The following is a 15,743-nucleotide window of genomic DNA, read 5'->3' on the forward strand; positions in this document are numbered from 1 at the left end:
TTTTTAATATATCTATATATTCCAAAGTTCATGAAAGGGAATAAGAACTGTTACTGAAGGGTAGTTTGTCTTGCACAAACCTGACCCAGGTTTGATCACAATACCCAATATCCACCATGATACCACCCAGTACCCCATTATCCATTATACACTTCCGTGTATGGCCCCCAAACAAACAAAATTATTAAATTACTATTTATTATAAAATTTGGGAAATATTATAGTGTACTTTTAAAATACTTAAGTGTATTTAAAACAATTTGTTTTACTACCATTAATATAAAGATATCTAAATCAATTTCATTCCTAGAAATTTATCCCATTTGTATGGTATTAATATATAAAAATACTTCTGCATCTCTTACTTTGTACTTTCTTATATAATATTATCTCCATATTTAATTCCAAGAAAACAGAAGTATAATAATTTATCTTACTGAACACAATGTCAATTTGATAAAACCCAGTATTGAGATACCTATTTTATGCACAATGCACTACTCATTTATGACTTAGGTAAAGGAGACAGCTTGTAGAATTATATCATATATCAAAATCTATATTGTATATGTGTAAAATCCATATATATATATGGATTATATACATGTTGTGTATGCTAATTTCTTGTGGTAACTTGTCATATATTAAAATTTATTTGTAAATCTGTTAAGTTTTTAAGAATGACAATTAGTGGTGTTGAGAAGAGGTATGGAGTCCAGTGCCTCATGCATACTAGGCCTGTATTCTAGCACTTGAGCCATCTCCCCAAGGCAAAGGCTATCTACATTTAATAAAACAAAAGTATACTAATTTCTCCATCCTCTCAAACTTAAGTATCAAGTACTGAGTTGCGGATGGTGAAAAATCTAGGAGAATCCCTTATCATCAAATTTCTGACAAAAAGAAAACAAACCCAGGCTGTTTATTTTTGCATCATAGCATAAGGAAAAGGTAGGCAAGTATACAAAAGAAAGTATGTACATATCTATGTGTGGTCTGTCCTAAGTCAGCTGCGTGCTAGGCAAATGCCCTACTACTGTGCCACCGTATGGACCCTGGTAAAATCTTTTTTAAGTATAAACATTGAAGGTATTCATGTATGATCCTTGATAAAAAAAAATAGAAAAATTTATGCTAGGTTTAATCATAAAAGTAAGTTAAAATTTTTTATCTTCAGAGACCAGAGATGAGCACTGATTCCACAGGTGGCTGAGCTGTGGGATATATGTAGTGATCACAGAACCCAGGCATAACTGGAACCGACTGAAGTCCGAAGATGCCTGCCTCTCTAAGAAACTGCTGTTATCTTGTTCAGCAGTCATGTAGCTTTAAGCAGTTTTGGAAAGGAGCCACTGAGGTCACCAAAATTCTCAATAGAGGCATCCTGGAGTTTCGAGTGATGACTGTGGACTCCGAGGCTCAGGAGATCATTCTCTGTTGTGTGAAGACAAGAACATGCCCTAAGTGCTCCTATGGTCTGAGCAGAACCTGGGTAGGGCCTGTGAGGTCTCCAGCCAAATTGACAATCAAAATGACCTGCAGATACTGTCAGATATTCCAAGTGGATAAATGCTTTTTGAGAACCACAGAGAGAGGCACTAATAAAGAGAAAAAGGCCAGTTTCCTAATCTAGGCTCTGTTGATTAATTCACTATGTAGTTTTAGATAAGCCAAGTTTCTCTTTTGCATTGCTGAAAATCATATAGTGAAGCACCAACACTAAATGTTTCTGTGAAGCTAACATTTTCCTACATATATTGTCTTCAGCAACAATTGGGCCATGACAGAACAGATAAAAGCCATGACTGTTTTGCAGGCTGGTTGCAGCTACGGAAAAAGCAAAATTCTTTCCTCTTTTTTTTTTTTTTTTTTGGTTTTTGGGCCACACCCGGTGACGCTCAGGGGTTACTCCTGGCTATGCGCTCAGAAGTCACTCCTGGCTTGGGGGACCATAAGGGACGCCGGGGGATCGAACCGTGGTCCCTCCTAGGCTAGCGCAGGCAAGGCAGGCACCTTACCTCCAGCGCCACCGCCCGGCCCCCTTTCCTCTTAAGAGATCCACACAAAAATCTCAGTCTCATGTAGTGATTAGTGATAAAGAAAGAAAAAAAGGAAGGAAGGAAGAAGGAAGGAAGGAAGGAAGGAAGGAAAGAAAGAAAGAAAGAAAGAAAGAAAGAAAGAAAGAAAGAAAGAAAGAAAGAAAGAAAGAAAGAAAGAAAGAGAGAGAAAGAAGGAAGGAAGGAAGGAAGGAAGGAAGGAAGGAAGGAAGGAAGGAAGGAAGGAAGGAAGGAAGGAAGGGAGGGAGGGAGGGAGAGAAAGAAGAAAGAAAGAAAGAAAGAAAAGAAAGAAAAGAAAGAAAGAAAGAAAGAAAGAAAGAAAGAAAGAAAGAAAGAAAGAAAGAAAGAAAGAAAGAAAGAAAGAAAGAAAGAAAGAAAAGCTACTACATACAATCAAAAAGGATGCCAAGTGCTGGAAGTCAAGTGAGTAGCTCAAAAATGGGTGTGCCTAGAGGCTAGATATAAAGAGAAAAATGCAACAACTGAGTTAGATTTCTGAGTCATCCAGATAGTAGGAAAAGGAAAAAAGTATTGGAGTAAAAAAAAAACAGGTCTAGTTATCCATTGTAGAAAGAGGAATATCAAGTATTGGAGGGAAAAAACAGGGCAACCTGAGGGCAGTCAGAGCTTTGGATAAATGGTTGAGTGCTGGGTTTTGAACAACCTGAGGGCAATCAGAGCTTTTGGTAAACTGATGATGAGAGCAGGGTGTTGAAAAAGTTCTGAGTGACTTTTACCTTGCAATGAAGGTGTAGATAGGTTGCAGACATAGGTGTATACATATATACACTGAGATACACATTATCTACATATGTATACATGCATAATCTGAGATCAGATTACAGGAATGGATTGGCAGCAGGTTTCCTTTCCTTACCAATTAACTAGCTGACACCCGTGGACTCCCAAGTTTTTCTGAAACAGATTCTAGGCGGGAACGGGGAAATGCCACCAAACACAAATCAAGCCACTGCAGGTCAGTGGGTCTCCTCAGAAATGATGAGTTCCAGTCGACTGCTGTGGGGAAACCTGGACGAAAGGAGAAAGAAGGAGACATAAACCCTGAGGAGCTTCTTTCACTCCCTCCGGCAAAAATGAAATAATCCAACCGAAGCGCCAACCGTCATTCAGGAGAGGCGCAACTGGCCACCCAAACTCAACCGCCGGGCTCCACGAAACGAATTTGGCGCGTTCACTGCCCCGCCTTAATTTCTTCCGGGGTCACGGCCCGAGGAGCTCTTCGCTCCGAGCGCCCGAACGCTCAAAACACTGCGACAAACCGGAAGTGAGCGTCGGTAACAAGACCGGAAGAAAGCTGAAATGCTTCCGGGGTCACGGCTCCCGGTGCTCTTTATGCCCCGAAACGGTCGAAACGGTGAGATGAACCGGTAGAGAATGCGGTAAAAAAAAAAAAAAAACCCAAACCGAAAGCGCTGAAATCCTTCCGGAGTCACGGCTCAGGGAGCTTTTCGCGGCTCAAAATGCTCAATAAACGCTGGGATGAACCGGAAGAGAATGAGAAAAACGGGGAAAAAAAAAAAAGAGAGAAACCGGAAGTGAAGGCGATTGGCCCGTGCGAGGGCGGTGATGGGCGACGCCCCCTGACTGACTGACTGACTGACTGACTGCACCTGACTTTGTGGGTCCACCCCTGAGGCTTGCAGCTGACTTTGTTGGGAACGCCGTCTTTCTGAAAGCCTCTTGCATGACTCACGGGGGACCAGACAGGCTGGCCTGTGAGTAGACATGTGCAAATTTTAGGGCCAGGCATGCTTTCAGTTTCCTTCAGGCTCTTCTCCTCAGAGGGTCCTGTCGTACCCCCCAAATTTCGCTGCGCCTTGGTCACCTCCTCCAGGTTGAATTCCAAAGGGACCTTCCCACTTTCACGAGGTCTTGGGGAATTAGTCTATTTGGGGATCTATGATTCTAGACCAGGAATTCAGGGGCCTCCAAATTTCTTGTTTCAGTATCTGGAATTTTGGAAATGTTGAATCTTACAATGGGGAAATAGTCACTTAATATTTATAAATATAAGTATTTAGAATAGTTATAACATTTATAAATATTTATAAATATCATAATTGCTTATTATATTTATAAATCATAGTTTTTCCTTAAGCAAATGATATTTAAGCTCTACATTGTCTAGGATTATGGACAAAGAATTTAAGAACATGAAGCTGTTCAGGAGCCTCCAAATTTCTTGTTTCAGTATCTGGAATTTTGGAAATGTTGAATCCTACAATGGGGAAATAAATATTCACTTAATATTTATCAATATTTTAAGTATAATATTTATAAATATAACATTTATGATATGTATAAATATTCATAATATTTATAAATCATAAATAGTTTTCCTTAAGCATATGATATTTAAGCTCTACATGTCTACATGTAACTTTATTGTTACATACAAGCAATGGGAGATGCTCAGTAGAAATCAGAACTCTTGTCAAGTATGTTTCTAGTCATGTTAAGGTGCTTCTCTACAAATAAACTGAATCCAATTTATAGTATAAAACAAAAAAAGAGAAAGGATCCCTGGAAGAAGCTGCATTTATGGGTCTGGGGCTCCCATTATGAGACTGTGAGGTCTCATCCTGTGGTTTCTCCCCACCAGGCCACTAAAGTTCTAGAAGCAGAAGTCACTGGTAAGATTTCAAGGTGTTCCTCCTGTACCTCTTTTCCTCCTAGACTGCAGCCTTTCTTAATCTGATGTTTTTTTCTGGAGAGTGAGTGTTGTGGAAAGGACTCTCTGCATGCACATGGAGGCAGTAAAGTCACATTTCAATGGACTAAACTCTACTCGGTTGGGGCGTTCTGATGCCCCAAATACTTTCTAATGCACTCAGAGTGAAGTTTTTTCCTCCCATGTGTGCTTCTTCAGTTATATGAAAATGACAACTTGTATGCACACTGTTTCCAGGTTTAGGAAAATCCTGTGTGTGTGTGTGTGTGTGTGTGTGTGTGTGTGTGTGTGTGTGTGTGTGACTGTTGTAATAGTTCTTGTCTGTTCTGCTTTAGTGAGTGTGTGTGTGTGTGTGTGTGTGTGACTGTTGTAATAGTTCTTGTCTGTTCTGCTCTAGTGAGTCCCAGACAGTTTTTTCAAATTACCTTTTGTGTATTTATTTTTATTATTACCCTAGTGGTTCCATATCAGCTTTCTTCCTTTTTATAGCTAGAACCGGTACGCTTTGCAAGAGGATGGATGGAGAGAAACTGTGGATTTGAGAGAATGCCAACCATAATAGATTTTAAAACAGTAATGAGAATCAGTCAGGAGGATTGTGCAGTGGGGGAGGTCTGCTTGGTTCAGTCCCTAATAACTTAAATGTTCTTTCACTCAACACTGGGTATGACCCCAAAATCCAGTGAACAAATGAAACAATGGAAATTGTTTTATATTTCTGCTTGGACTTTGTTTTATGCACTTCTATTATGTACTCCTAGTTAAATATAACAGTTAATTTTTAAAAATCTTGATTCTTGTTTAAAGTTCTTGGCCAAATGGGTAGAAAGAGCAGATAAAGCTTTTAGTTTGCTCATCACCAATTTGGCTTTAATCCTAAGTATCATAAAAGGTCAGTCCTTTGAGTACTGGTAGGAGTAATCCCTGAGTACAGAGCCAGGAGTAATCTTTGAGTATAGAGCCAGGATTTAGCCCCGAGACAGCCAAGAGTGGTCCCCAAACCAAATATGTTTTAAAAACTAAGTAAATAAAATTCTAACTTATGAATAATATACTTACAGATAAATGCACTTATTGTAATTGTACCTTTTTGACTAATTTCCACAATTCATCTATACAATTGCCATTTGCAGTGGCCCTGCCTTTATACTTTCTATATGAACTACCACTAATATCTACTCTTCTGGTTTAAAAAGAAATTGGGGGGCCACATCCAGTCATGCTCGGGTTTCTTCTGGCTCTGTGCTCAGAAATTATACCTGGCAAGCTCTGGGGATCATATGGGATGCCAGGGATTAAACCTGGGTTGTTCACATGCAAGCCAAACTCACTACCTATTGTGCTATATAGTTCAGTTCTTATATTCTGATATTTAAAATGTTGAACAGCTACATAAAACAAGTATCTATACATTTGTATATATATATATAAACATATATATATATATATATTCTAAAATCAGCTTATTCATCCCTGTGTTATATGCATGCATTATTGTTCTTTCTTGCACAGAAAATGATAGGGAACATATATTTTATGTAGTAAGTTATGTAGTAATTTTCCAAGAAATGATGTTTCTCAGTGGAATAATACAGTCATTTCTAAACATTTGCGTATTTAAATTATAAACACCTACTATGGTTTTCATGATGTATGTGTTTTGTTTTGCAACTTCCTAACAAATGGTGGGTGATCACATTTTTTCTTGTTTCACTAATTTGTAGGTAAGAAATGTTATGGAAAAACTTTTAGCATACTCTGTTGCTTTAAGCATTATAAAACAATTTGGTATAATGACTGTATTAGTCATATTTGTAACTCAATTCTTTTAAAATACTAGCTTCTGTGTTGTCAGTGTGAATGAGAAGTATTTATTCAAGTAAACAATATACTCTTTTTTCCATAGTTTTTGTAATCAATGCAATTAATTTCTGTTTCTTTGGGTCTTAATTTCTGCATCTAGAAAATGATGGAATTGGGTCAGGTTACCTATTCTAAGACTTTATGCTAATTATTTGGACTATAGAACTATTATGTTAGAGCCAGTTGTAGACCAGCTGTAAAAAGATACATATATGCATATATATGTATGATATACATGAACACATACAATCTTATGTGTTTTATATTAATTTAAAATATGTGGGGCAGGAGCAGTGGCACAAGCAGTAAGGCATCTGCCTTGCCTGCACTAGCCTAGGATGAACTGCGGTTTGATCCTCCGGCATCTCATATGGTCCCCCAAGCCAGGAGCTATTTCTGAGCACATAGCCAGGAGTAACCCCTGAGTGTCACTGAGTGAGACCCATATGGTCCCCCAAGCCAGGAGCGATTTCTGAGCTGATAGCCAGGAGTAACCCATGAGTGCACTGGGTGTGACCCAAAAAACAAACAAACAAAAAAAAAAATAATAAAGTTTAAAAAATAGATGCATACATTTTATAGAAACAGGAAAACCTAGTATGGGAGATGCTAGATGCATAAAAAAGAAAAAAGTGCCATGGATATTGAGTTGCCCATTTAAGTCTGGATTGTGGGGTCAGAGAGTATATTGATAAAACTATATGAGTTAAAAGATAAGCTTTCCTACCAAGATTACTTATGGTTAAATGTTGGCTATTTTCTGTATTTTTTTTTCATCTGTAAGTTGGGGATAATAGTGGTACCTTTATATTAATGATATATAATAAATAAAATTTCTACTCAATGTACTATTATAAAGTACTTATTATTGTGATTTCCCCTTAGAAAGCTGTTCATGTTGGAGATGATATCTTAGGTGAATTAGCCAAAGAACAATACAAGCATATAAAACTAACAAGTCAGAGAGCTTTGATGTTTGTGGATAATTGTATTTAAGTGAATGTTTTTAGAACATAAGATGTGTGAGAGGTAAGCAGGTTATGGGGTCCTGAATGCCAATGTGTTCTGACATGTTCTTTTTTTTTTTATTCTAACACAACATAATGCATGCCATAAAATATAATGCACTGAAAAACTTCACCCAGGATACAAAACTGACACAGGAAACTATGCTTTCCACATGACGCAGAGCCCTTGAAAAGTCATTAACGGTTTCAGATCAAAATTGCTTTTTTTTTTTTTTTTTTATTTCTTCTGTAGTTTTGATTAGTTGGGATCCAGTGCTATTTATTAAAGCCAGCTAAGAAGTATTGAAGAAAAAAAAAATCATAGCATGTGTTTAGTTGTCTACAATGATTGTAGGCTTTGTTTTTGTTTGTTTGTTTGTTTGTTTTTGGGCCATATCTGGTGACGCTCAGGGGTTACTCCTGGCTATGCGCTCAGAAATCGCTTCTGGCTTGGGCGACCATATGGGATGCCTGAGGATCGAACTGTGGTCCATTCTAGGTCAGCTGCATGCAAGGCAAATGTCCTAACGCTGTGCCACTGCTCTAGCCTCCAGTCATGGTAGTTCTAGAAAAATGGAAAGTTATGAATTATCAGGTACAGGAAGCAGAAGAGAAGAAACCTAAACCTCTTTTCTGTTGTACCCAGTTACTCCCATTTTGCTTCACATAAATACGTGTTCACTGAACTTTTTTTTTTTTTTCTCCCTAGACCTCTCCTTGTTCCTGTTGGGTGTTGTCCATGTTCCATCATGTTGAGGGCTAAGACTCAGCTTTTATTGCTTTCCCCTCATTACCTGAAGTACTCAAAGAAGTCATCAAGTTCCAGATATGTATGGCAGCGGCTTCTACACCAGCAACAACCCCTTCACCCAGAATGGGCTGCCCTCGCAAAAAAGCAGCTGAAAGGCAAAAACCCAGAAGACCTAATATGGCACACTCCAGAAGGGATCTCTGTAAAACCTTTGTATTCTAGTAGAGATACCAAGGAATTACCTGAAGAGCTTCCTGGAGTGAAGCCATTCACACGTGGCCCATATCCAACCATGTACACCTTCAGACCCTGGACAATCCGCCAGTATGCTGGTTTTAGTACTGTGGAAGAGAGCAATAAGTTTTATAAAGATAATATTAAGGGTAAGAGTTTGACATGGCATATTTATGGTCAAATTTGTTCTTCCTTTGTTTATTTTCGGGTCACACCTGGTGATGCTCTAGGGGTTACTCCTGGCTTTGCCAGAAATCGATCCTCGCTGGGGGACCATATGGGAAGCCAGGGATAGAACCACAGTCTGTCCTAGGTTAGCCACGTGCCAGGCAAAAGCCCTACTGCTGTGCTATTACTCCGGCCCCTTTTATTAGATCTTGTGAATGGAAGCTGACTAATCTCAATAAAAATAATTTAATTTTGTACTTAAGATTATACTCTGGCAGTGGTCCTCAAACTATGGCCCGCGGGCCACATATTGTATTTGTATCTGTTTTGTTTCTTCATTGCAAAATAAAATATATGCAGTGTGCATAAGAATTCGTTCGTAAATTTTGTTTTTACTATAGTCAGACCCTCCAATGGTCTGAGGGACAGTGAACTGGCCCCCTGTTTAAAAAGTTTGAGGACCCCTGCGAGGGGCTGGAGAGATAGTATGGAGGTAAAGCATTTGCCTTGCATGCAGAAGGACGGCGGCGGTTCGAATCCGGCATCCCATTTGGTCCCTCGAGCCTGCCAGGAGCGATTTTTGAGTGTAGAGCCAGGAGTAATCCCTGAGCGCTGCATGTGTGACCCAAAAGCCAAAAAAAAAAAAAGATTATACTCTGAAAAATGCCTTGTCAAAAGATAGGTAAAACAGAATAAAGTACAAACAACTCATTATACATATTAAAAAATAAATTAGGATAAAGTAAAAACATTAGTTTTGCTTAAACAGCTTTTAACTATTATTGGTAGAGCATGAGTTAGTGAGACAAAAAGCTTAAAAAATAACCCCTAAAGTGATAAATTGTGTCTGTGATAATATGTATCTTGGCTCATCTGTATTCACTACAACTCAGTATTTATTCACTGAAAATTATATTAATTGCTATTTTTACTTTTTGTTATAGTAATACAGTCATCTTGTTTGAATGCTAAATTTTAAAATCTCTTATGTTTATATTACCCAGGTAAGGCTAAATTTATAGTGTAGTTATTTAATTTTTATATTTGTTCACAAATCTATTTTCCTGAATGTTTAAATTGTTAAACCATTGTTATAACCACATTTAAAGAACACAAATAAATTACAGCATGTAAATGCTAAATTGTGTGAATTGTATATAAGCAACTGAAGTGTTTTTTGAACTTGAAAATAATTCATCAGCAATTTATTAAAATTTAAAAACTCAGATAAACATGAGATAAATAAGATGTTATATTCATTTCATTTTTACGACAATCTGACCCTCTTAGGAAGTAAAGTACATGGAGTTTTTCTTTTGTTGTTTTTTGTTATTTGCAAGGCTGGGGATTGAACATGGGTATAATACTTGTATTCTATTGCTATCCCAAAAATGAAACATTTACTTTAATTTTAACATGTATAATCATAAAATATTCTATAGAGGTATACTATAGTAACATAAATCAGCATTCCTAGTAGTGTTAAAGCAAGTCAGTTTACTTGGCGCCAGACTTTAATTCAGTTCTTGTTCTTTTTCTATTTAGCTGGTCAGCAGGGATTATCTGTTGCCTTTGATTTAGCAACACATCGTGGCTATGATTCCGATAACCCTCGAGTTCGTGGTGATGTTGGGATGGCTGGAGTTGCTATTGACACTGTGGAAGATACCAAAATTCTCTTTGATGGAATTCCCTTAGAAAAAATGTCTGTGTCTATGACCATGAATGGAGCTGTTATTCCAGTTCTTGCAACTTTTATAGTAACTGGAGAAGAGCAAGGTGTACCTAAAGAAAAGCTTACGGGTACAATCCAGAATGACATCCTAAAGGAGTTTATGGTCAGAAATACTTACATTTTCCCTCCTGAACCATCTATGAAAATTATTGCTGACATTTTCCAATATACAGCAAAGGTATTTGTCATAGATTATGTTTTATTTCTTTCTGGGAATTTTTATCATACAATGTAACCTAATTTGAATTTGATGACTGAGTCTGAGTAACACTTTTAATATAAAATATATGTGTGCGGTTGGTTTTGTTATTTTGATTTAATGTTTATCTTTGTGACTCACCCTTTTTTTTTAACATTAGAACAATGTTCTTAAGAAATTACCATCTTGGGGCTAGAGCGATAGCACAGAAGTAGGGTGTTTGTCTTGCACGCTGCTGACCTGGGTTCAAGACCTGGGTTCAATCCCCGGCATCCCCTATGGTCCCTTGAGTCTGCCAGGAGCGAGTTCTGAACGCAGAGCCAGGAGAAACCACTGAGTACCACCGGGTGTAGCCCAAAAACAAAGAAAAAAAGAAAAGTAAAGAAATATAAAAAAAATAATAATAAATAGCAGGATTAAACTTGGGTAAAAAAAGAAAAGAAAAGAAATTACCATGTTGGGATATGTATCAGAAGTTTTTCTTTTAAAATTTCTGTGCTGTTCCAATGTTTAAACATTGCAATATTTATAGTGAAATACTGAAAAATAGGATCTTATAGTGAAACATTGAAATGTTTACAGAAAATTTATTCTTATTACTAAATTCTGCTTTTTTCCCTGTAAAGAGAAGTACCTGTTTTTCTTATTTGTAAACTTTCTTCCTATTTGTAAACTTATTTGTACTATCTTTTCTCTCAGTCCATTGTAATTCAGTTTTCTTAATTGCTTTTGTGGTAAAACATTTTCAGTGCTTTTTGGTAACAAAATATTTACTAATCTAAAATATAAAGAATATATGTGACATTTGGATATTTACTATGAATTGGCATAATACTACATGTAAGATATAAATTATTTGATTAATTCCTAAGGCTCTATAAGAAGTTGCAATTATTTTTGTATACTTTAGAAAAACAAGTAATAAAAAGGTTTCCCTACAGTCTTCTGGGCACTGAAGTCCATAGCAAAGATTTGAGCACCTTAATTTTAGAGTTTATGCTTTATTGACATTAAAAATTTTTATTTTTATTATTTAGTTGGGTTAATTCTTGGGAAGGATGGTAATTTTTACCCAGTTTTATTATATTATTTATATGTTACAACATAACACATTTTAGGAGAATATTTTAGTGGAGATGCCATTTTATTAGTGCTTATGGAAGAAAAACTCTGATATATGGCTATCATGAAATGTTACTTTAAATCAAACTGAAATCTTTGATATTTTTAGCTATTTAATCTCAATTTTCTCTATTTACTAATGATGAAATAATTTATTTGCTCATAGTGCTTATTCATGTTCAGTATATTTATTCATATAAAAATTAAAGTAAAAATTGTAATAACTAGACAAATAATTTAATGTTTATATTTTACTTTAGGTTGCTTATAAGTTTATAAGTTTTTGGATTGAAATTTAGTTACATCTTCATTCTTTTTTTTTTTGAACTACACTCAGTAGTGCATAGGGGTAGCTCCATGCTCTGTGCTAAGGATTCACTCTTGGCTGTGCTCAGGGGACCCGAGGGGATGTCCAGATTTTAACCTCAGCTGTGTGCAAGACTATGCTATCACTCTAGCCCCCTCTTCATTCAATTGTTAAGCTAAATATTACCTTCTTAACTTCAGCTAGCTAATTTCAAAGTTTAGACTGTTGACTTGAGTCAAAAGGATGGTTAGTACAAATTTATTTTTGGTGGGGAGCTCTGCACTTAGGGGTTACTTATGCTTCTGCTCTCAGAAATCATTCTTTCTAGGCTCAGGGACCATATGGGATCCTGGGATTAACTCTGGGTCAGTCCTGGGTAGGTTGTGTGCAAGCAAATGCCCTACCTGCTGCGCTGGCCCCTCCAAATTATTTTTTATGAGAAAAGTAAGACAGGGTGTAAAACAGTAGGGATTTTGTGGGAGTAGTGAATTAAGTATAACAAAGTAAATATTAAATACTTTTAGTTATTATCTGAATGGAATATCATTTAAAAATAACACTTTTTAGAAATGGGTTTAATAGAAAATAATTTTAATCACATTGTAATTTTTATTATTTCATATAGCACATGCCAAAATTTAATTCAATTTCGATTAGTGGGTACCATATGCAGGAAGCAGGAGCTGATGCTATTCTGGAATTGGCCTATACTATAGCAGATGGATTAGAATACTGTAGAACTGGACTCCAGGCTGGTCTCTCCATAGATGAATTTGCACCAAGGTGAGTAAATTAAACTCTCAGATCATCTCATCATTAAGGAAATTTATAGGGACATTTTAAGTATGTAGAGGAAAATATATTGAAAAATAAATGTGTATACTGTAATGGACTATTAGTGTCTAATGCTTTATTTGAGAGATAAGTATATGGAAGCCATTTCTATTTATAATTAAAATAGGTATGAATTTCAGTAATAACTATTAGTAAGTTAAATGAATCTTGTCTTTAGCTATAAAGAGATTGCAATTGACTAACATATTTTAGCAAAGAATATTTCATTATAAACAACATTTAAGGATTTTTATTTCCATCTTAAAGCCCAGTCATTAATTTTTCTGTTGCACTTATATAAAAATACAATAAAATTCACAGTTCTATTAAAAAAATTTCTGAGGGGCTTTGAGTTGTAGTGCAGCATGTTAAAGTGCTTGCCGTGCACACACCCATTTTGGTTCAGTCTCCAGCACTGCAAATGGTCCTTATAGCCTTCTCAGGAGTTGTCCCTGAGTAGAGAATGACAAATAACTCCTGAGCACAATGGAGTGTCCAAAACCAAAACCAAACAAAAAGCCCTTGTTTATGTTTTTTTTTTTTTTTTGTTTTTTTTTTTTTAGAAAAGAGCTTGTTTATAAAGTTGTATAAACATTTGGAAAAACTTGGGGCCAAGAGGATAATACAGTGCTGGGTCTGATACTTAATACTATACGGATTACTTGTCATCACTGGGTCGCCTAGCCCTGGAAGTTTGAAAACAAACTTTGCTGAGTTAGTACCTTAGGGCCATAGCAGTTCTGAATTCATGGGCTCTTGCACTGGTTTGTTGATTTTCCTCAGGGTCCCATTAATACTGCTTGAACTCTATTGTATAATTATATAAGCAGTTTATATATTGATACACATTTGGAAAACCTTCCATATAGTTTTTGTAGTATTTTAACTTAAAGGTCAAAAACAAGTCAAAGAACACCACAGGGGTTGTACAGTGGTTTAGGTGCTTGCCTTGCACTCATTCAGCTGATTGGATCTCTGTCACTGGATATTGCTCTCTGAATGCTGCCAGAAGTGAGCCATGAGCACCACTAGTTATGCCTCCAAAACATACAACTGAAAGTCAGTTACATAAGCGTTTGGTAATTTTCTTTTGGCTGAGCACTATCTTACACTGTGAATACAGCATGTGTTACATAAAGGCTTCTAGTTTCAGAGTTTATAGGCTACTAGTGAGTATCTTTATCTCAGGAATTGTTGTATACTTCTCACACCAGTTCTTTAAGTTTCTCACTGGTGTTTCTAGATCAAAACTCTCATGAAATTTGCTGATAAATGGATGGATATCGAAAGTATCAGACTAAGTGAAATGAGTCAGAGAGAGGAGGACAGACATAGAATGATTGCACTTATTAAAGAAACATAGGAGAATGATTGCACTTATTAAAGAAACATAGGAGAATAGTACCCAAATACAATAAGAATAAAGGTCGGGAGTATTCTTAGCAGAAAACTTGCCATAATAGGAAGAAAGAAGATAGGACAGAGAAGAGGATGTATATGACAGTGATAGTAGAAAGTGGTCACTCTGGATAAAACTGTGAAGAAAGGAGGTTAAGTGTTACATATGATACTCTTTCAGTAGCAGAATTTAAAACTCGAATGTATAAAAAGAAAAAAGTTGAAAGGAAAGTGTCTTCCATAGATGGAGGTTTGGGAGCAGAAGGAAAAAATGGGAATATTTGTGGAAAGATGTGGTCACTGGTGAAAGAAGGGTGGTCAAACACTGAACATCTGAAATGTAATCATGAAAAGCTCTATAGCTTTGTATCTCATGGTGGTTCATTTAAAAGAAAAACATTTTGTATAATTTTCCTACTTATTTTTATATATGTAGAGTGGCATTTTCCAGAGACTACATAAAACATAATTCAAGAGACTGAATGTAGATGCAAAGAGTAGACTTCAGCTCTTAAAGGAGACTTCTCTCAAACTATACATTAAAGAGAATTATAAAATTATTATTTTATTTGATCAAAGTATAATTTCTCCATGTTAACATAATACAATATTTTATTATTTTTAAATACTACAAAATATTGTTAGATATCCAGATAAATAAATGTTCTTTAGGGTTGAGGCCGGAGAGATAGCACAGTAGGTAGGGTGTTTGTGTGTTGCCTGGGTATGATCTCTAGCATCCTATATGATCTCCTGAGGATGCCTATAGTAATTTCTGAGTGCAGGGCTGGAGGGACCCGTAAATGCTACCAGATGTGGCTCCATAACAAAAAACAAAAGGTTTCTTGGGGTCTTTAGTGATTTTTAAGATTTAATACTGAGGGACTGTAGAGATAATACAAAAATAGTAAAAAATATGTGGCAAATACTTGGAGACTTACAAGTGTATATATCAAAAACTTTTTTCTTAGGTTTTACTTTCTCTTAAGGCTAACTTTTGGGGGTGGTGCAAATGCTCAATGGTGCACAGGGTATTTCAGCTTTGTGCCCAGGATCAGGATCTCCTATCACAGTGAACAGATTCTAGAATGTCAGGGATTGAATCTGGGTAGGCTGTGTGCAGGGCAGAAACCTTACTTTTTGTATTGTAGCTCCAATCCCTTACCCTATTATATCAGGGATTACAGTGTTTGTGCCTTCAGGTTCAGGCACATAAACTAAATACTTAATTAGCTATAGGAATAAGATAAAAATAGTGGAATTAGAGATAATTGGTAGTGTATATTAAATACACTACCTTTATAGAGAGCTCAGTGATTGGAATAGAGGCCTTGCATGCTCAGTGACCTAAATTTGAACCCCTGTATCTCATGTCC

The 15,743-nt window shown here is 36.4% G+C and overlaps 1 protein-coding gene across 1 annotated transcript in view; it reads left to right on the top strand.

The window, feature by feature from the left end:
- The first annotated feature begins 3,729 nt into the window (after positions 1 to 3,729).
- The window catches only part of MMUT (methylmalonyl-CoA mutase), a 34,977-nt gene continuing 22,963 nt past the window's right edge, over positions 3,730 to 15,743 (top strand). Inside the window, exons 1-4 of the mRNA XM_049765338.1 lie at positions 3,730 to 3,793; positions 8,329 to 8,753; positions 10,318 to 10,685; positions 12,761 to 12,918. Of these exons, the coding sequence (XP_049621295.1) occupies positions 8,369 to 8,753; positions 10,318 to 10,685; positions 12,761 to 12,918 (911 nt within the window). The 5' untranslated portion in view covers positions 3,730 to 3,793; positions 8,329 to 8,368. The remainder of the gene's footprint in view (positions 3,794 to 8,328; positions 8,754 to 10,317; positions 10,686 to 12,760; positions 12,919 to 15,743) is intronic.

This window comes from Suncus etruscus, chromosome 18, assembly GCF_024139225.1.
Source record: "Suncus etruscus isolate mSunEtr1 chromosome 18, mSunEtr1.pri.cur, whole genome shotgun sequence".
Classification (NCBI taxonomy): domain Eukaryota; kingdom Metazoa; phylum Chordata; class Mammalia; order Eulipotyphla; family Soricidae; genus Suncus; species Suncus etruscus.